Below are 18,567 nucleotides of genomic sequence, written 5' to 3'. Positions count from 1 at the left end.
AGTCTGATATCTATGGGCCCCCGAGTCTCCACCCACCTCAGCCACGCCCACCTCTTGGCAATGCGTGGGCAATGCTTGGGGCCATCGCAGCCCCAGAGCAGCAGGCTAGATCCCAAGAACAGTTGCTGAACTGGGTGTGAGGGCGGGGAAGGGGGGAGCTGTCACCCCCCAGTGAGCTGGTCAAAGCTGAGGGTGCACAATGTCCCTTTCTCAATGAGTCTTGATAGACGGATTGGGTCATGCCCCCTGGGAAGGTGACACCCGAAGGCAGCTGTTGCATGGCCTGGTGTAAGACACATGCTGTTGGCCCAAGGTTGTCTGGGACACCTGTGAGCTTTTTTGCTGGGGATGATACAGCACCCAAGAAGCCATGCGCTAGAGCCACACACAGCACATGCCTCTAGACTGGGGCAGGGAGACAGGTTTGGACCATTTCTCCAGGCACCCGAGGGGCGTTTCCACTCCATCTTGTGGTTGCATGTTCACCTGAAACTCTCACCAGCACATCCCCCTGTGAGTCCACAGCTGGTCTTGCTGGAGACGGCACTGTCGATGGACACCTGGAACCTTTGTGGTGGGGGCACCACTCACGGCAGGATGCCAGACAAAACACCCGGCCTCTTGAGACCCCCAGGGAGAGCAGGTACCTGCCACCCAGTTGTAATAACACCCAACACCCATCTCCCTCCAGACACTGTCAAATGTCCTGGGGGCGGGGGTGGTGCAACGTGACCACTGATGGAGGGCTGTGAGCTTGGAATGAGCCTGCTTCCTAAAAACAGTGCAAGTTCATGTGTGGGGGCAATGGACAGGCAGGCGACTTACTAGGAGTGCAATTCACATGAGACAAGTATAGTCATCCGGGAACAGCAGAAGTCCAGAGACACCCAGACCAGAAGACAGACACACCGAAAGAAGAAACGGATGTCGCTCCAGATGGAGAGAGACTAGGAGGAAAGTCCTAGAGATCGACGACTGAAAAGCAGCTGGCAGAAGCCCTCTGACTCACAGCAGCTCACTGCCCGAGGGAGTGTGGGGGCGATGAAGCTCAGGGTGGAAGGCACTCAGACCAGAGCCAGATGGTCCAGGGCTGGCCAACCTTTTGCTCCATCACACACAAGGCTTCCTCCAGGGCCACCACCAACAGGGACATCCCCTTCAAAGCCACGGATTTCCCTTTCACAGGCCAGCTCTCCTGCCCGGTCATCCCTGAAGCAGATGTGACAGACATCCACCCAGGGCAATGAGCAGAGAGGTGAGCATGGGGAGAGAGACCCCATGGCTCCAACCCCTTCTGTACAACTACGGGAGGGGAAACACAGTGGTCTGGCCCTTTGACCTTGATCCAGGCAGCAATGCCATCGGGAAGTCAAGGAGCCCAGGAGGAAGGGGCGGGCAATGGCTGCCAGTCAGATCCAGAGTCTATCAGGATGACCGGTCTTTACATGGCCAAATGGGCTTGATAGTCTCTAATGCTTCCGTGTTCACGGTGGGCTTCGGCGGGGATCCATCTGCCCTGCCCCCTCTGGAACGCATGCACGGAGCCCAGGAATGTACTCATGTCAAGATGCAGCCCTACAAATCCAGCGGGGAAGGTAACAGCATCGCACTGCTTCCACAAACACGCCTTCTCCAGCACTCGTTCTGAGCAAGACTCCACAGTGAAAAGATGATGGTGTCTCCCACGGACCTTTGCAAACCCCGTGGTAGAGACGTGGTGTCCTGCCATCCGCACCACAGTGGAGCAAAGTGGGCACTGATTCGACTGTGGGGCTCTTCAGGATGGGAATACTGAAGCTTAGCTCCCCCCACCCCCCGCCACATCCCAGGGCTGGGAGACAGACAGAGCGCCATTCCAGCTGGGACCTCGCACATCATTGCTCTGCCAGGAGGGCAGACACAGGCACTCAGGGCTGTACCCTCTCGGAGCAGGCTGGCTGGTCATCTGCCCCCCCACAGAAACATCCCTGCAGCCCAGGCTCCCCAGGATGGCCCACGTTCAGGCGGACAAATGGGCAGGACTTCCTCCCCGGCAGCTGGTTCCGGAGACCCATGGCCTGGGGGGCAGCATCTCTCCCTCCATGGGCTTCCTCATCAGTGAGGAACAGAGGCAAAGGGTTCAGGTTAGCTTAAAGGCTTGGCTACGGTTCCGGGCAAGGGTAAGAGAGGCACCCAGACACCAGGATGTATGCGTGTACACACACACACACACACACACACACACACACGCCTTCTGGAGACAGGGTCTGGGAAACAGAGGCAGAGACAAGTGACAAAGACCACGTGGCAGGCACTGACCTGGGTCCCCAGGGTGATCAGCGGGCTCGGGGGTGGGTCCTGTGGGGAGAAGAAGGAAACAGGCATTGGTGGTGGGGAAGCGTGAAGGTACGAACCCCGCAGCATTTAAAACAAAGCTCATGATCCTCAGTGCTCGGGCATCCCCATGGGGAAGGCCCCATCTCTGTCTCTCCTTCCACAGAGACATCTAGCCAGTGAGAGTCAGTCTGCCAGCTGCCCCCCCCCCCACCTTTCCTCCTACCCCCAAGTGATCAAGGGGCCGGAGCTGTTCATTCAGCGTCACCCCATGAGACTGCAGATACTAGGAGGTGCAAGGACATCCGAGTCAAAACCCACCAGTCAAGTGCCAGAAAGTGTGTTCAAACCCCCAAAAGAGGAGAGACGGGGCCCACAGGAGGCAGGTAACAAACCCGGAAGAACACAACACTCTCAGGAGGGCAAATGGTCTCTGGATGCCCTGCGGATGGGGAGCACACCACTACAAACCTCAAGTTGGCCGGTTCAACGCCCCCAGGCACTTCCACAGAGGACACGCCCAGCAACGTGCTCTCCTGCAGAAGGAACCCAGAGTCCCCGCCCTGTGCCAGGAGACGCAGGGGACGCAGCTGCCTGCCCAACAGCAAAGATGAGAAAGGAGGTGGTGTGCGTGTGTGTGTGTGTGTGTGTGTGTGTGTGTGTGTGTGTCTGTGTATGTCTACATGGAGGGGGCTGTCTATGGGGCAGGTGTGGGTGTGTCTTTGTGTGTCTGTATAGGTGCGTGTGGTGTATGTATGCATGTATATATGGCTGTATGTTGTGTGTCTGTGTGTATGCACATGTGTGTGTCTCTGTGTATGCATGTGTGTGTGTCTGTGTATGTCTACATGGAGGGGGTTGTCTATGAGGCAGGTGTAGGTGTGTCACTGTGTTTCTGTATGTGCATGTGTGTGGTGTTATGTATGCATGTATGTATGGCTGTGTGTTGTGTGTCTGTGTGCAGGTGTGTATGCACGTGAGTGTCTCTGTGTATGCATGTGTGTGTGTCTGTGTGGGGTTGGGTGTCTCTGGGGTAGGTGTGGGTGTGTCTCTGTGTATGTGCGTGTGTGTGTGGTGTATGTATGCATGCATGTATGACTGTGTTGTGTGTCTGTGTGCATGTGTGTATGCGCATGTGTGTGTCTGTGTATGCATGTGTGTGTGTCTGTGGTGTGTGTGGGTGTCTGTGTATGTCTACGTGGGGGGTGTCTATGGGGCAGGTGTGGCTGCATGTATGTGCTTGTGTGTGTGGTGTGTGTGGTATGTGCGTGTGTGTGGTGTACGTGTATGTGCGTGTCTCTGTATGTGTGGTGTGTGTGTGTATGTGTGTGTGTCTGTGGGGGAGGTGGGGGGGGGAACCAGCTAACAGGATGGCTGAGTGTTGATACAATGTGAAAACTGTAACCAAGCAAAGGGAACAGCAGCTGTTAAATGGGAACCTAATGTGTGGTGTGAAAGTTCACCTCAAACACGATAAAAATGCCTAAAAACAAACAGATGAGAGAAAGAGGAGACTGAGGCGGAGAAAGAGAGCCACCCCCCACTCCCCTGGCTTGAGTAGCACTTTCTATGGGAATAGGGGAAGAGGCTTCTGGGGTGGGGGGGCAGAGGGGCTCCCAGTAGCCTCCTCTTCATTCACTCTCTACAAAAGCCAATTGAAGGGAGTTCCCTGCAGGGTGCAGGAAGGGTGAGGTGGAAAGGGGGGAGAAGCTGAAGGGGGAGGGCGGTGGTTGTCACGGGGGTCTCTGGGGGGGGGGGGGACGACAGGAAAGCTGGTATGTAAGGACTGTTTCTGTCTGTGCTGTGTCTGCTCCAAATCGAACCACCTCGAGCCCACCAATCCGGGGAAAACAGCCTGGATTTGCCTCTGACGGAACCGGGCCTGAAGTGAGGACCCTGCAGGACACACCAGGCTGCACACACCGGCTGTCTCCCACAGCGATGCAACAGCCTTCTAGGATGAAGTCACGCAATTACCACCAGCCCCAGCCGGCCTTTACTGTGCACAAGGAGACAGCGCACGGGAAACGGAAGCGGGCCGCAGCCCCTGGCTGCCTCCTAGGCACGGGAAGCTGGAGGGTAGCAGATCAAGAAGAAAGGAGGTGCTCACACTGGCCCTGGGGAAGAATGCAGAGTGCTCTCTGAACTGCCAGAAGGGGAGGACAGAGAGGAGACCCAAACCCCATCTGTAGACAACTGGACATCCCCCTACAGAAGGGTCACAAGGAAGAGACGAGCCAGTCAGGGTGCGGTATAGCACCGATGAAACAACTTTCCTCTAGCACTTTAATGCCCCCCCCAATCATGACCCCAATCCTTCCTTACAAATTCAGCTAGACCAGATCATGTATATGGACACAGATAAGAGTTGGAAACACAGGAAATCCAGGACAGATAAACCCCTCAGGACCAATAAATGAGAGTAGTGATACCAGAAGGGGTAGGGGAAAGTGGGGGGAGAAGGGGGAACCGATTACAATGATCTACATATAACCCCCTCCCAGGGACCCGGATAACAGAAATGTGGATGAAAGGAGACAGCGGTTGGTGTAAGACATGAAAAAAAGTTTATAAATTATCAAGGGTTCCTTAGGGAGGGAGGGTAGGGAGGGGGCAAATGAGGAGCTGATATCAAGGGCTCAATTAGAAAGAAAATGTTTTGACAACGAGGACGGCAACCTAGGCACAAACGTGCTTCACACGGCGGGTGGATGCATGGATTGAGATGAGACCTGCACGAGCCCCGGAGAAAATGATTTTTTAAAAAGAGTGAGCGAAAAGTCTTCGGAGAAATACCACCAGGACGTTCCTTAGAAACAGGTATGTCAGCTTGCTCACTTGGGACACGTCACGGAGAAAAAACCAAACACTGGGAAAGGCCATTATGGTTGGCAATGCCCTGATTTTAGATGCACGTGAAAATGGAAGGCGGAAGAGAGAACACCAAGGGTAGCCGGGCCTCTCTCCTGGAGCCCTTTGGAGCTGCTTCCCAACACGGAAGCGGCAGCTGTGATGCTGAGAACCCAGCGTCCGTTTCTGTAGACCACCGCACGGAGGGTCACCACGGTCGCCATTCTTGCATGGAGTCTCTGCAGCACCTGCCCAGGAAGAGTGGACTCGACTTCCGGTTGCCACCGCTCCACCGAGCACGCTGGGGCAAGGCCTGCTGCCATCGTTTGGAAGCAGGATGGTCCTCCAGACCTATGACCTGCTGGGAGAGGCAGGCCTTGGGGGTGAACGCCAGCAGAGGCTGCCCCTCTATCTGTCTCTCCATGGAGAGCCCCCCCCCCATTTTGGCCAGAAGGTATGAAGCTTGCAACTCAGACCCCCAAACACCAGCCTCCTTCTTAAGTCCACTTCCTTCCTGGACATGCTCCACGCAGGGCTTGTGGGTACTTCCTTAAATGAGTTCAGCTGAATACGCCCACACTGTGTGTAGTGAGTGTTAGGTGTAGCTAAGACTTGGGGCTTACGTTTCTTCACTGTTGAGGCAAAGCCATAGCAGGGATCTATTTAGTATGTCCAGGAATGAGTCGAGAGAGGAGAAAGGACACGAGCAGCCTCGTCATCAACCCATGGGATGCGCTTGCCAGGAAAGCCTTGCTCCTGAGATCCCCCAAACACAAGCCTCACGCAGAGGCTCAGCCCAGTGGGCCCCAGGAGCTGCTGCCAGCCCAGGTCTGGCTTTCAGCAGCATCCTCCTGATTTGGAAAGGCTAACAAAGCGGAACCGGGTCAATGATACTGTCTGCCTGATCCACCCTTCTGTCTAAACTGGGATGCTCTCGTTTACAGTGGAGTCCATTGCTGTCCGTCAGAGGACAGGTTCCGCAGGCCAGGGGGAGTCCGTAGCATGCTGGGATGTTACTGGGAGAGCCAGCAGAATCTGAATGCACATCATTCAGTATCTCCGATCATCTGAGAGGGCCAAAGTGGGGAAGTCAAATGGGGAAGAGTGGATGGAATTCCTGGCTCTGCCTTCACCACCCCTCCATCCACACCCCTGGGCCATGTGACTGTGCAGTGCTTCCGACCAGAGGCAGCCAGTTCTGCCCACCCCTTGGCCTCGGGCGGGGCTACCTGACTTGCTTCCTCCACTGGGAGGGCAGCAGAGGCGGCCTGTCAGAGGCCGGCAGGACTCAGGCCTGACTGGGACGGCTTCTGTCTCGGTGTCTGTCCTGAGGAGCGTATGCCCCGATAGCCTGCAGGTCCCAGGAGGAGAAGGAGGCGGAGGAAGAGGAGGGCCTGTATCCCAGTGACCAGGAAGGCTCCATTTAGCCTATCACAGCACACCTTCAGATACTTGGCGATACAGGTAGGCAGGTGCCCCAAATGACCCAGGAAATTAAGTGCCCAGCTAGTAACCAAACAACAACAACAACAACACCCACTGCCCCAGAGTCAATCCAACCCTCAATGACTCAACAGCTCCCTAGGCTGTAAATCTTTACTTGCACAGAAAGCCTCATCTTTGTCCGGAGGAGTGGCTGGCAGATTTAAACTGCCGACCTTGCAGATCGTGAAGAGGAGGACCTTGATGGTCCAAAACATTCGTGGCCTGACCTTGGTCACCAGTCAATATGGGTTGAAGGCAGAGTGCAAACTCTGAGCCCTATACTCGAGACCTCGACGGCGAGTCTGTGGGATAAGGGGAAGGTCATTGACTCCGGTCGCTATGAGTGGGAATGTGGCGGGAGATGTACACGGTGGGCCACTGCCACAGGCCCTGTTCTCGGAGAGCTAACACACTTGGCTGTTACTGTGAGGTTAGAGGTTCGACTCTTCCCACATAGGCAGAGACAAACCAGCCACTGCAATGCAGATGCCACAGTCTACTCCGGGACACACTGGTCGCTGCAAGTCAGAACTGACTCAACCACAGCCATTTGCCTTATTTCCCACTGAAGAAGGCAGACCTGGTCTTACAGGGGGGAGGATGAATCAAAGAAAGAAACACCCACAGGGAAAACAGCCCCACCCGGCCAAAGACCAGAGTCCCTTTGAGCACCTGCCGTTGTGTTTGTTAAAGGGAATGGCCATGGGTGACAGACAGGAGCACAGGTGCTAGGAGCCCCACTGCTAGGGTGGGGTGGGGGTGGGGGGGTCCATGTAGACAGAGCCAGATCAACCCACACCTGTGTCCTGAGTTTAGCCTGTTGACCAGGACCAGGCCTGAGGGTACTGGAAAGGTGTGAGAAGTGAGTGGACACTGGCTGTGTGCATGCCCTGATCCCTAATCCCCAAAGCAGGCTGCTTAAATAAGAGGTGTCAGGCGGGGGGAAAGGAACCCTGTCTGCATCTCGCATGCCTGGCCTGTAAGACCAGTCAGAAGCCAGGGTCAGACCATCTCAGTAGCCGTACTTCCTCAGGCAGGGTCAAAGACCTTATTGTCAGGCACAGCTGGGAAGGGATGACAAAGGACAGAGGAGGTGGGCGTGTCAGCCAAGGGAAGGCTGCTCTGGTCCTTGACTTTGACCACAAGGTAAGAAAGCACCCAGCCACCACCCACTGGCCAGTGAAGGCTCGCGTGTTGCTGTGCGATGAACAGGCTTCAGCGGAACTTCCAGTTGAGGACCAGTGCTGACCTTCTTCTGGAAGCCCGCTGATGAAAGCCTTTGGGGTTACGGGATGGTGGGCTGATCTACAGCCCACCCCGGGGACTGCGCTGAGCCAGGCAGTGTGTCACGGCTGTGCAAAGGGTCACCATGGGCTAAGGGAGATAACAATGTCCCCGTGTAAACTACTGCAGAAGGGCAGTTGTCACCTCCAGGGATTCCCCTGAGGTGCTGGGTTGCCGCGAGCTCTCAAGGAGACCAGGACCTGGACTAAACCCAGTGCTGTAGAACTGATTCCGAGTCACAAGGACACTACTGGACAGAGGGGAACAAACTGCACCAGAGTTTCCAAGGCCGTCACCTGTACAGACACAGACTCCCCTGTCTCCCCCCGCCATCCCCTGCCCGTGGAGAGGCGTAACAGCAGGGGGGGGGGGCGCTCACTTAACCACCAGGCCATTCAGGGCTCCTTAGCACATGGTTCGGCCAACCCCTGCCCTCAAGTGGATTCTAATTTCAGTAGAACTGCCCCATAAACAGGGTTTCTCTTTATGAACGCAGTCAGCCTCATCTTCCTCCTTAGAATCTCAACAGTAACCTCGGCTCTGTTTTCTTCTTCCAGGCGCATGAAGGCTCAGATGCATCCCTCCACAGCCAGGTTTCCCGCACTTCAGTGCCTCTGCGCTGCAAGCTGCCAGCAGCTGCTAAGTGAACCACGCTCGTGGAGCCTGCTTCGCGTGCAAGCCTGCCAGGGCGGTATCGCACTCCCGCCTGGACAGACCGCGTAACCGATGCCCCGGGAAGGATCATTTGCTCCCAACACACTGGACTAAGCAGGGCTGGAACCTGGACTGTGTTCTGTGTAAGTGGCCCGTGCTTCTTAACGAGTCTGATTTCCCAGCCCAAGACCTCTGGGCAAGGCTTCAAAGACTCTGCCTTTTTCTGAAACACCTTGGGGGTTTCCTATGTACACAGACACATGAGAAGTCCTACCGACACCGTGGGAACTGGGAGATGGAAACGCCTGCAGGTGACAAAGCCAGTCTAGGAGAAACCAAGAGCAGGACCCTCCCTGACTCCCGCCGCCCCCTGACGTCTGAGGCGCACACGGCCCTCTGGGAGGGGGTGTTCTCATGCCGTGTCTCCGGGACATGTCTGTGCTGGCCGCCAGCTGGTGGCTGTCCCTGCTTCTCCCACCATATGTGGTCCAGGTGTCCCCCCGCCCCTAGGGAAATGCCCCTGCTCAGCTCCTGTAGGGGGGATGCTCATCCCTGTGCTGGGTGATTCCAGGGAGGGGCGGGGGAGAGGGTGCTTCTCTGGAGCCAGGGGTTGCTGAGTGCAGGCAGGGCATGAACACACAGATGGCTGTTGGTGAACAAGGGTGCCCCCCCACACACATTCCTCTCTCCTTGTCCCCCAAGAGAGGCCAAAGGCAGCACTGTGTAGCTCACACCTTGTTCGGAGCGCCAGCTCAGCTGCCCACAGAGTCAGGGGAGCAAAGTGAAAGGTCAGAGAGAGGGCAGGGGAGATGGGGGCAGTCAGGCATGGACCCTGACACTGCTGGGTTCCCCTTTCTCTCATCCCTCTCTCCACTTCTCCTTTTGTGTGTGTGTGTGTGTGTGTTCAAACTTTCAGAAGCTGATAGGTCCCTTCGCTCCTCTTCATTCCTTCCACATTTTCAGCTCAGACCCCTGAACAGAGCTGCAGAATCCCACAAGGAAGCTCTACCCCTGGGTGGTGACTGTGGTGTGCCACGGAGCGAGCTCAGACTCATCAGCCTCCCCCACCCCACCCCCCCGCCCCGCATGTTAACAGAACAGGGCACTGCCTGGTCCTGTGCCACCCTCACCACTGTCGCTGTGTCTCAGCCCAGCGTGGCAGCCACCCTGTTCATCCACCTCATCAAGGGCCTTTAGCTTTGTCCCTGAGCCCCTGCTTCACCACGCACAGATGTCCTCCTCCAGGAACTGGTGTGCAAGCGGCACGAGATGCTGCTCACCATCCTCACTGCGAAGTAGTGCTTCCAAGACAGATTCATCCAGTCTCCCGAAGTGCAAGTCCACCATCATTCAAAGGCATCCACTCCCCTCCGCTCTTCCTCACCCACTCTCCAGCCTTCGTGTGCATAGGGGGCGCCTGGGAATACTGCAGAGACCCTTAATCACCCAACCTTGGGAGGTACGAGATGCCGCAAACACTCAGAAACTCGGGGATTATTGCAGCGAGTCCCCCCAGCTTGGGTGCGAGCTAGCGAGCTCAATCGTGTAGATCACACTCTGGTCTACCTTCAGAAGTTTCCCAGTGGTTTCAACCCCGACCAGAACCAAACTCCCTGCCGCGGAGTCCATTTTGCAACCCAACGGGACTGAATAGAACTGAACTTGGGGCTTCCGAGATTCTAACTCTTTATGAGAGGAGAAAGCCTCATCTTTCTCCCGTGGAGCAGCTGGTGGTTTCAAACTGCTGACCTCAGGGCTAGCAGCCCAACTTGTAACCCACTAGGCTAGTTTGCATTCTCAGAACAATACATGTTTAATACATCTACGTCACAGATTCAATCGAGGCTTAGGGGTGGGGGTGGGGGCAAGGTGACCAGCCAGTGGACCCTGGATGGAGCAGGGATGGTGTCTCTGGCCCGGGGCATTGATACTATCTTTGAAATCACTGGCAGTGTTTTGAAATGTGGATGCTACACAAGCAAAACCAGGGTTTTCACGTGTCTTGTAGAAGAGGGAGGGGCGGCAACCCTGGACATACATTCCTGCAAGGTGACACAGAGCTCCTGTCCGCGTGGCTATTGCTTGGCCAGCGCAGGCAACTGCCCTCCCGCCCCCTGTCCCCTCATGTCCTGCAGGAAGGTGGAGTGCACAGGGTCGCAGGGCTTGTCGATACCATCAGTCATCCAGACACGAGCTAAGGGGTGGAGTTTTGCCAATGGAACTTCATTCAAACCTCCCCCCAGCTCTCGGAGTGCGGCATCGGCATCGGCAGTCCAGGGTGCGACGGAGCCGTGGAGGACACGGCACACACTGTGAGGGAGGGATCTGGCCTCCAGGCAGCCCATCTCCTGAGACAGAAACTCTGGGCTTCTTTTGCAGATTGCCCGTCACTTCCTAAACTGTCCTGGAAGAACCACAGCCAGCGTCCCGTCACTTCCTAATAGGATCAGCCATGTGAGTGTGAGACACTAATCCGCAGTCCCAGGAGCAGCTGGCACGAGGAAGCCACAGGGGCAGGGAATGAAATCAGAAGCTGCACAGCCCAGGTCTAGCAACTTCTTTTCTGTGGGTCCTAAGGCAAATTACTTAACTTGCTGACTCCTAGTGACCCTACAGAGTCTGCCCCATGGGTTTCTGAGACGGTAACTGGTAATGGGGGTCAAAAGCCTCATCTTTCTCCCACAGAGTGGCGGGGTGGTTTTGCATTGCCGGTCTTTCGGTTAGCAGCCAGATGCCTAACCACTATGCCACCAGGGCTCCTCGAACTGCTGCCACGATTGCTACCACTATTACTACTGATGCCAGACCCCTTGCATGATCCCCGGGGCATGCCCGAGCTTGCTCAGCACTGGCACAGACTGGGTGAGTCACGCTCGCAGGTTTCTGGAAGAGACAACCACGATCGTTTAACAACGTCCTGCTTTCTCTCAGCTCGCGGGCCTTCCCGGGCCACAGACAAGACATGCCACGTGTCCAGGAAAGAACCGAGAAAATGCAGCCACCACCCAGCAGGGGCAGACGAGTGGTGCTAGCCCGATGTGCCAGGGCCCCACGTCCTTCTGTAGATGGTCACTTGTGCTCAGTTTGGACGCCAGGAGCTGCAGACACGAGCCGCACCCTGGGCTTGCCCTAACAATTTTCCTCACTCGGGCACAGGCCGAGACACCTATCAATTTTGCATGACAGGTCGTGGCTGCCAAGACGGCTGGCAGCCCAACTGGATCCAATGCTGCTGGCAGTCCTGCCAACACTACCCAGAGCGCCTCGGGCATGAGGTTCCACTTCACGGCTCCTGGGACTGCTGGCTAGTTTTCTGCCCCAGGAGGAAGTAGTTCAGATTTGAGCCCCAGGACCCCAAATCGTGAATGCAAGAAAGGGATCTTGACACAGGCTTAGGCTAGGTGGGCAGCTGCCTCCTTATACGGTATCCCAGGCAGACATTACTAAATTATCCTTTAGCCTCAACTCCTCAGCACAGCCCTATGAGCAGACATTGCCAATGGATTGCAGTTCCCTGTGAGATGCCACTTATACCCATCCCTGACCAGGACCAAACCTGTCATTTCCTGGGAGTCACCAGAAGTCCAGTGATGGGATGTGAATTTCCCAAGGGGTACATACACTTTGGATCACAAAGAATTCAGCCTAGAATTCAAGTTTCTCAATACTAAGTACCTGGGTTCACTCCTTCTTTGCTGAAATTAAGTTCTAGGTGCATCTCTCCCTGCTACTCTCTTCATTTCCACCTCCGCAGGGCCCCTCACAATGGCCTCAAACCAGGGCATCTTTTGTTCAAAGATGTGCCATCTCCCAGCTCTGAGAAACTGTGATTCAGCAGAGCAGCATGCCTGGACCATTTCCAAGAGGCCACACACAGAACTGCTGACTCAAGCCACGGGGAGAGGAAACATGATCTCAGGGCACTGAGAGGCAGCTGATGCTGGAGATCCTGTGCCCAGGCTGCACGCCTCAGGAGGCAATGCCTCCTGCCCGGGCTGGGGAGAAGCTGTGTACACAGGTGTGCACCAGGGCACAGCCAGCTAGGGACAGCCAGCGTCCATTAGAGGCCAACCAGAAGTCAGGAGGTTTCAGCAGGGAGAGACTCCCTGTCTTCTACTGGACTCCACAATCTTCTTCTTCCTTTACAGTGTATTTTTTGGGGATAAACTTTCCATTTTACTAATTAAGCAACAAGATAAATGCTATGGATTTTCCGGATCTACAAGCAATAGCAGCATGAGGTTCAGGACATACAGTCAATCATTTCAGATGACTTTCTGAAATCATCTCGGAGTCACTTGAGAGATTTACCTGTGACCGTAAAATCACTGGCCATTTCGGTCTTTCTTGAGGGCATCAATGATAATGGCCGAGATGACAGCTGTCATTTACGGGGTCTGTACAAGGCACTGGCAGTCACAGGAGGGTGTTTTGTTTCAATGAATCCCCATTCTATCCTTCTGGGGGTGCTATGGCAGCGTGGTCACGGAGTCGAGAGTCTTAGTGGATTTCATGCGACACCTTGACCTTGGAAAGATGCCTCAGAAGACATCACGGGCATGCTGGTGCTTCCCCTTTACTCAGCATCACTCGTCCCTGACAGAGGGGGAGCTGAGCATCTGAGGGTCTGCAGGGCCCACCCCAAATCAAGAGCTGTGTACGCCTCCCATCTTCAATGAGGTCACAACGAGTAGCAGTCAAAATACTTGGATGCAGTTTGAGTTGCCCTACATGGTACACAACTCTCGCTCTCTCTCTCTCTCTCTCTCTCTCACACACACACACACACACACACACGTGTATGGATAATATAGAATAATATTTACGTGTGTACGCATACATACAGAATAATATTTACGTGTGTATGCATACATACATGAAGTCGATGTTGTGCGAATGGGTGCTGATCTCAAAGTTGACAGTCCCAAGCACACTCAGTGCCCCCCATCCCCCCCCCCCGAGAAGAGGCTGGAGACCTGCTTAAATCAAGGGAGTGTGTGTGTCATCACATAGACTCGAACTCATGGACACCCTGCATGGTTTGCTAGGGTGTCATCTTTGCAGCCAGGGAACCTTGTAGAGCAGTTCCACTCTGTGACTCACACCACTGCCACGGGACGGCAAACAACTCAGCATATACATATACGTACGCGCATACATATAACTTGTCTCTCGAGTTTCTCCTATTGTGGTGGCCTGCATGTTGCTGTCATGCTGGACAAAAATAAGGCACCAGTATTTCCGATACCAGCAGGGTCATCCATGGTGCACAGGTTTTAGCAAACCTTCCAGACTAAGGACAGACAGGGAACGACGGAACAGCCACTCCAAATCTAAGGAATCAGCTACTGACAACCTTATGAACAGCCACGCACGTTCCCAGATATCCTGAAAAGCTCATGAATACCCACAGAACGCTGTCAGAAACTGTGCCGGTAGATGGGCCCCTGGAGCCGGAAGGCACTCAACATCTGACCGAGGAAGAACTGCCTTCTCAAAGTAGAGTTGACCACCGTGACGTGGATGGAATAAAAGCCTTCGGGATCTTCATTTGCTGACAGGAGGGCAGCACGCTAAATGGAAAGAAACAGCTGCAAATATCCACTAACAAAGGAACACGGAGCACACAAAGCAGGAATACAGGAAGCGCGGAAGTCGTCGAAAATGAACAGAATGTATGAGCACCAACATCCGAAGCATCAGTGAGCTGGTACTGGTGCCACATCGTTACCAGAAAAGACATTCCAAGATCCATCTTGAAGCACAATGCTGCTTGTGAAAGGATGATACTGACAGGCATACCAGGAAACCCAGATAACGCAACTACGATTCAGATTTACGGAGCAACCACTAAAAGCTAGCGTTGAAAAAAAAATTGGAAAATTCTACCAACTCCTTCCATCTGAAATTGATCAAACAATGCATTGACTAGAATTTTTAAAAATGTGGAAACGAGGAAGGAACAGTTGTTGGAAAATATGGCCTCGGTGATAGATGGGAAGGTGGAGGTCGCATGACAGAATCCTGCAAGGCCAAGGACTCCTTTGTTGCAAATACCTTTTTTCAACAACAACATAAACATTGACTCTGCATAAACACTGACTCTGCACATGGACTATGCCAGATGGAATGCACAGGAATAAAAGTGACTACGCCTACAGGAAGAGAAATTGGAGAATCTCTGTATCACTGGCCAAAACCAATATGGGGGCTGGGTATGGATCAGACCACCAATTGCTCAGATGTAAATTCAGGTTGAAGTTGATGAAAATTACAAGTCCACAAGAGCCAAAAAAAAGGACCTGGAGCCTATATCCTACTTGAATATTGAGAACATCTGAAGAATAGATTTGACTCACTGACGGAAGATCCAAGGAGCTGTGGGGTGACATGAAAAACCAACACTAAGAAAGCACAGGGTCATTAGAGAGATAGAAAGATCACAATGAACATCAGAGGAGACTCTGAAACTTGCCCTTGTTCACACAGCAGCTAAAGCAAATGGAAGAAAAGAAGAAGTAAATGCCAGTTGAACAGAAAGTTTCAAAGGGCAGCTTGAGAAGACGAAGTATTCTAATGAAATGTGCAAAGAAGTGGGGTTATACACCGAAAGAAGAAGGACTCACCTCCATCTATCTCATGCTGAAAGAGACGAAGATACAGTCCAAGCCTTTAGTTGGAATTTGGAAGGATTCTACCAGCTAAATATTGAACACAGAAAGCATCCAAAGAAGATAGAAGGGGTACACAGAGTCATTGCACCAGAACTAATGGGCATTCAGCCATTTCAGAGGTGGCATAAGGACAAGAGCCAATGCACTAACAGAGGATGTCCAGGCTGCACTGAAAGCACTTCCCCTAAGCAAAGGTCGGGGGATGGACAGAATACCAATTGAAAGGTTTCAACAAGCTGAGGAAGCCCTGGAAGCACTCACTCGTCTATGCCAAGAAATTTGGAAGACAGCGAGAAGAGATCCATCTTTGTCCCCATTCCAAAGAAAAGAGGCCCAACAGAATGTGGAAATTACTGAACCATTGTCATTCCCAAGTATCATGTTCCTGGAGATCATTCAATATGGGTTACAGCAGGACAGTCAAATAAAGCTGCCAGGAACTCAAGCCTGATGAAAAAGTCATGTCAAAGTTGATATCTTGTCTGAGAGCAGAGCGTACCAGGAAAAACATGCACCAACATGTTTTCTTGTGTTCCCTTGACTGTGAGAAGCCATGCAGCTGTGTGGAAGATAACCAACTACGGACAGTACCGAGAAGAAGGGGATCCATAACACTGCATTGCTCATGTGGGATCAGTCCATGGACCAATAGGCAGTCATTCACACAGAACCAGGGAACGCTGAATGGTTAAAAATCAGGAAAGGTGTGTGTTGGGGTTGTATCCTTTCATATTCAATCTGCGTGCTGGGCAAATAATTCAGGACGCTAGACTACATGAAAAAAAACGTGGCATCATGTTTGGAGGACGGGTTATTAACAACCTCGGGTATGCAGACGACACTGTCTTGCTTGCTGATAACGAGGATGACTTGCAGCCCTGACTGACAAAGATCCAAGGCTGCAGGCTTCAGGATGGCCTGCAACAGAATGTGAAGGAAAAAAATCCTCGCACCTGGACGAGTAGATAACTGGACCAGTGAGGAGAAGCTGGGCATGTCAAAGATATCATCTTGCTTGGATCCGCAATCAGTGCTCATGGATGCAGCAGAAGTCCAGGGACTCATTGAATTTGGGCAAATCTGCCGCAAGGCCACTGTAAAGGGCCGAGGAGCACAAAGGTCACTTGGAGGACTAAGAGGGCACTTGACCCAAGTATTTGTCACCCCATCTGAATGTTGGCCACAAAGTGAGACTAAAGAAGGGTCGATGCCTTTGCATGATGGAGCTGGCTAAGAATACTTGAAGTACCAAGGTCTTCCAGAAGAACATACAAATCTCTCCTGGATGAAGTATATCCAGACTGCTCCAGGGAAGCAAGGGTGATGAGACTTCTGTCTCCTGTACTTTGGACACGTTATCAGAAAGACCAGTGTCTAACAAAGGTCACCGTGCTTCGTGAAGTAGAAAGGTAGCAAGAAGACTCTCAATGATTTTCAATGAGATGGATTGACACAGTGGCTGCGATAATTGGTGTGTTAGTCTGAGTACTTTAGAGAAACAAATCCACAGAAACTCATGTATAAACAAGAGTTTTATGTAAAGGTTAAGTGTGCACCAAGAAAACATCCCAATCCAGTGCTGCCCAAGCCCACAAGTCCAACATTAACCTATATGTCTGACACGAATCCACAAAGTCCTCTTCCATCTCACAAAACACACGCAATGACGCTGACTGCAGGAGGAAAACCGAGTCAGTGAATGTGTAAGCATTTCAGCACTGGCAGGGGTCTCCACACGATTGCTCCAGTACTCAGGGCTGCACCGGGGTAGGTCCATGTGGCTTCTCCTTGGGGGTGTCTTGCAGGAAGTGAGCCTTGCCAGCTGAAGCAGGGAACTACTAAGGCAGCTGTACCTTGGTCCAACCATCACAAAGCAAGAGACTCGAGAACTCAAAAGGTGAGGCTCACCGAGCCATGCCCTTTAATTAGCCCCACACGTGTATCAGTCAAGTTGGCACAATAAACTAAATATCAATTGGCTCAAAGGTAACAATGGTGAGGATGTCACAGGACCGAGCATGTTTTGTCCTGCTGTGCATAGGGTTCCGAAGAGTCACAACTGACTTGACAGCAGCTAACAACGTCCGTGGTAAGCCAAACCATCATTTTTGAGTGTTCCTGATCTATCAGAAGAGCTGCCCCAGTGGGTGGGCATGGGGACCTGGCTATAGCTGGAGCCCAGCAGCCATGACTGTCTGCAGACAGGCCACCCCTTGCAGCTCGGCACCGCCTCATCCAGCATAACTAGTCTGGCCCTAGGTGTGTCTGGGAGGCCCCTTCAACTCTTACCCACCCGCTTTCTTGATCATCCTGCTAAAGGAAGGCACACTTGGGTCCACTCACAGCATGGTGAAGCCTTTCTTCACTTCCAGCCCCAAGAAAGGAAAGTTCCAGGGCCAGTGCCTTGAGAGAAGAAAGCAAAAAGAAGAGGAACTGCCAATCCTGAGCCAACGGAGCAGTGCAACCTCTGGGTGCAGCTTCTACCTCAAGGTCAACAGTTCTGACTTCCTAGGCGACCGGCTCAGTGGGGTGGGAGGCACAGGACACAGGGCAGAACTGGAAGGGGCATGAGCTCCTTACAGGGTCACCAGCTCAGCTGCCTGGGAACGGGCAAGCCATTTGTTCCACGCTCTCGGGGGAAGGAAGTTCTCTCATCACCCATGACAACAGAGTTGGCCCCAAAGAGCCCAGAAACGTGCTCGGGGCTCCCAGCCCAGCCCGCCTTGGTCAGGGGCAGCCCCAGACTGTGAGACAGGAAGATGCAAAGAAAGCAGGCCACGAAAGAGCATCCTGCCGGTTTCAGTGCTCACAAAGCCCCAGCTGGGGGAAGGGGCGAGGAGGAGGCCAAGGGAGGAAGGAGGCCGGCACAGGGACCAGACAATGCGCGCCTTTCATCAGTGAATAGAACAGGCCTTACTTGGTCTCAATGGCTTGGGCTCTGAAACGACCGATTCTACACCCAGAGCCACGCTTGCCAGTCCCTGTGCCAAGGTCAGGCAGGAGCCTGGGATCCCCAAGCCAGACCGACAGACAGCACCGGGCAGATGGCCACTGTCCTCAGCACTGTCCCTGGGCTTTTCATTTCTGCGCTTCTCCATATCAGCCTGAGGTTGGGGCCCTGATGTCCTAATTCAGCACCGGAAGCACTCTCTCCCCAGGCAGCTCCCAGCGCCATCTGCGAGGATGGGGTGGGGAAGGATGTGAAAGGGCTGGGAGATACAAGATGCAAGTTCAAGTCTGCAGTCTGGAGCTGCAGACGAGTGAGGTGTGCTGGGCCCCATGTAGGCCTGACCACTTAGCAAGAGGC

The 18,567-nt window shown here is 53.6% G+C and overlaps 1 protein-coding gene across 2 annotated transcripts in view; it reads right to left on the bottom strand.

Moving 5' to 3' along the window:
* XYLT1 (xylosyltransferase 1) overlaps positions 1-18,567 on the bottom strand; it is a 330,985-nt gene that overhangs the window by 220,144 nt on the left and 92,274 nt on the right. The window contains exon 2 of one of the 2 annotated variants that reach the window (XM_075564553.1): positions 2,299-2,337. The exons of the other annotated variant lie outside the window; for it this stretch is intronic. Coding sequence (XP_075420668.1) covers positions 2,299-2,337 — 39 coding nt within the window. The remainder of the gene's footprint in view (positions 1-2,298; positions 2,338-18,567) is intronic. 2 annotated transcript variants of the gene reach the window in all.

Source organism: Tenrec ecaudatus, chromosome 12 (genome assembly GCF_050624435.1).
Source record: "Tenrec ecaudatus isolate mTenEca1 chromosome 12, mTenEca1.hap1, whole genome shotgun sequence".
Taxonomy (NCBI): Eukaryota; Metazoa; Chordata; class Mammalia; order Afrosoricida; family Tenrecidae; genus Tenrec; species Tenrec ecaudatus.
This window is presented reverse-complemented; position numbering and strand designations above follow the sequence as displayed.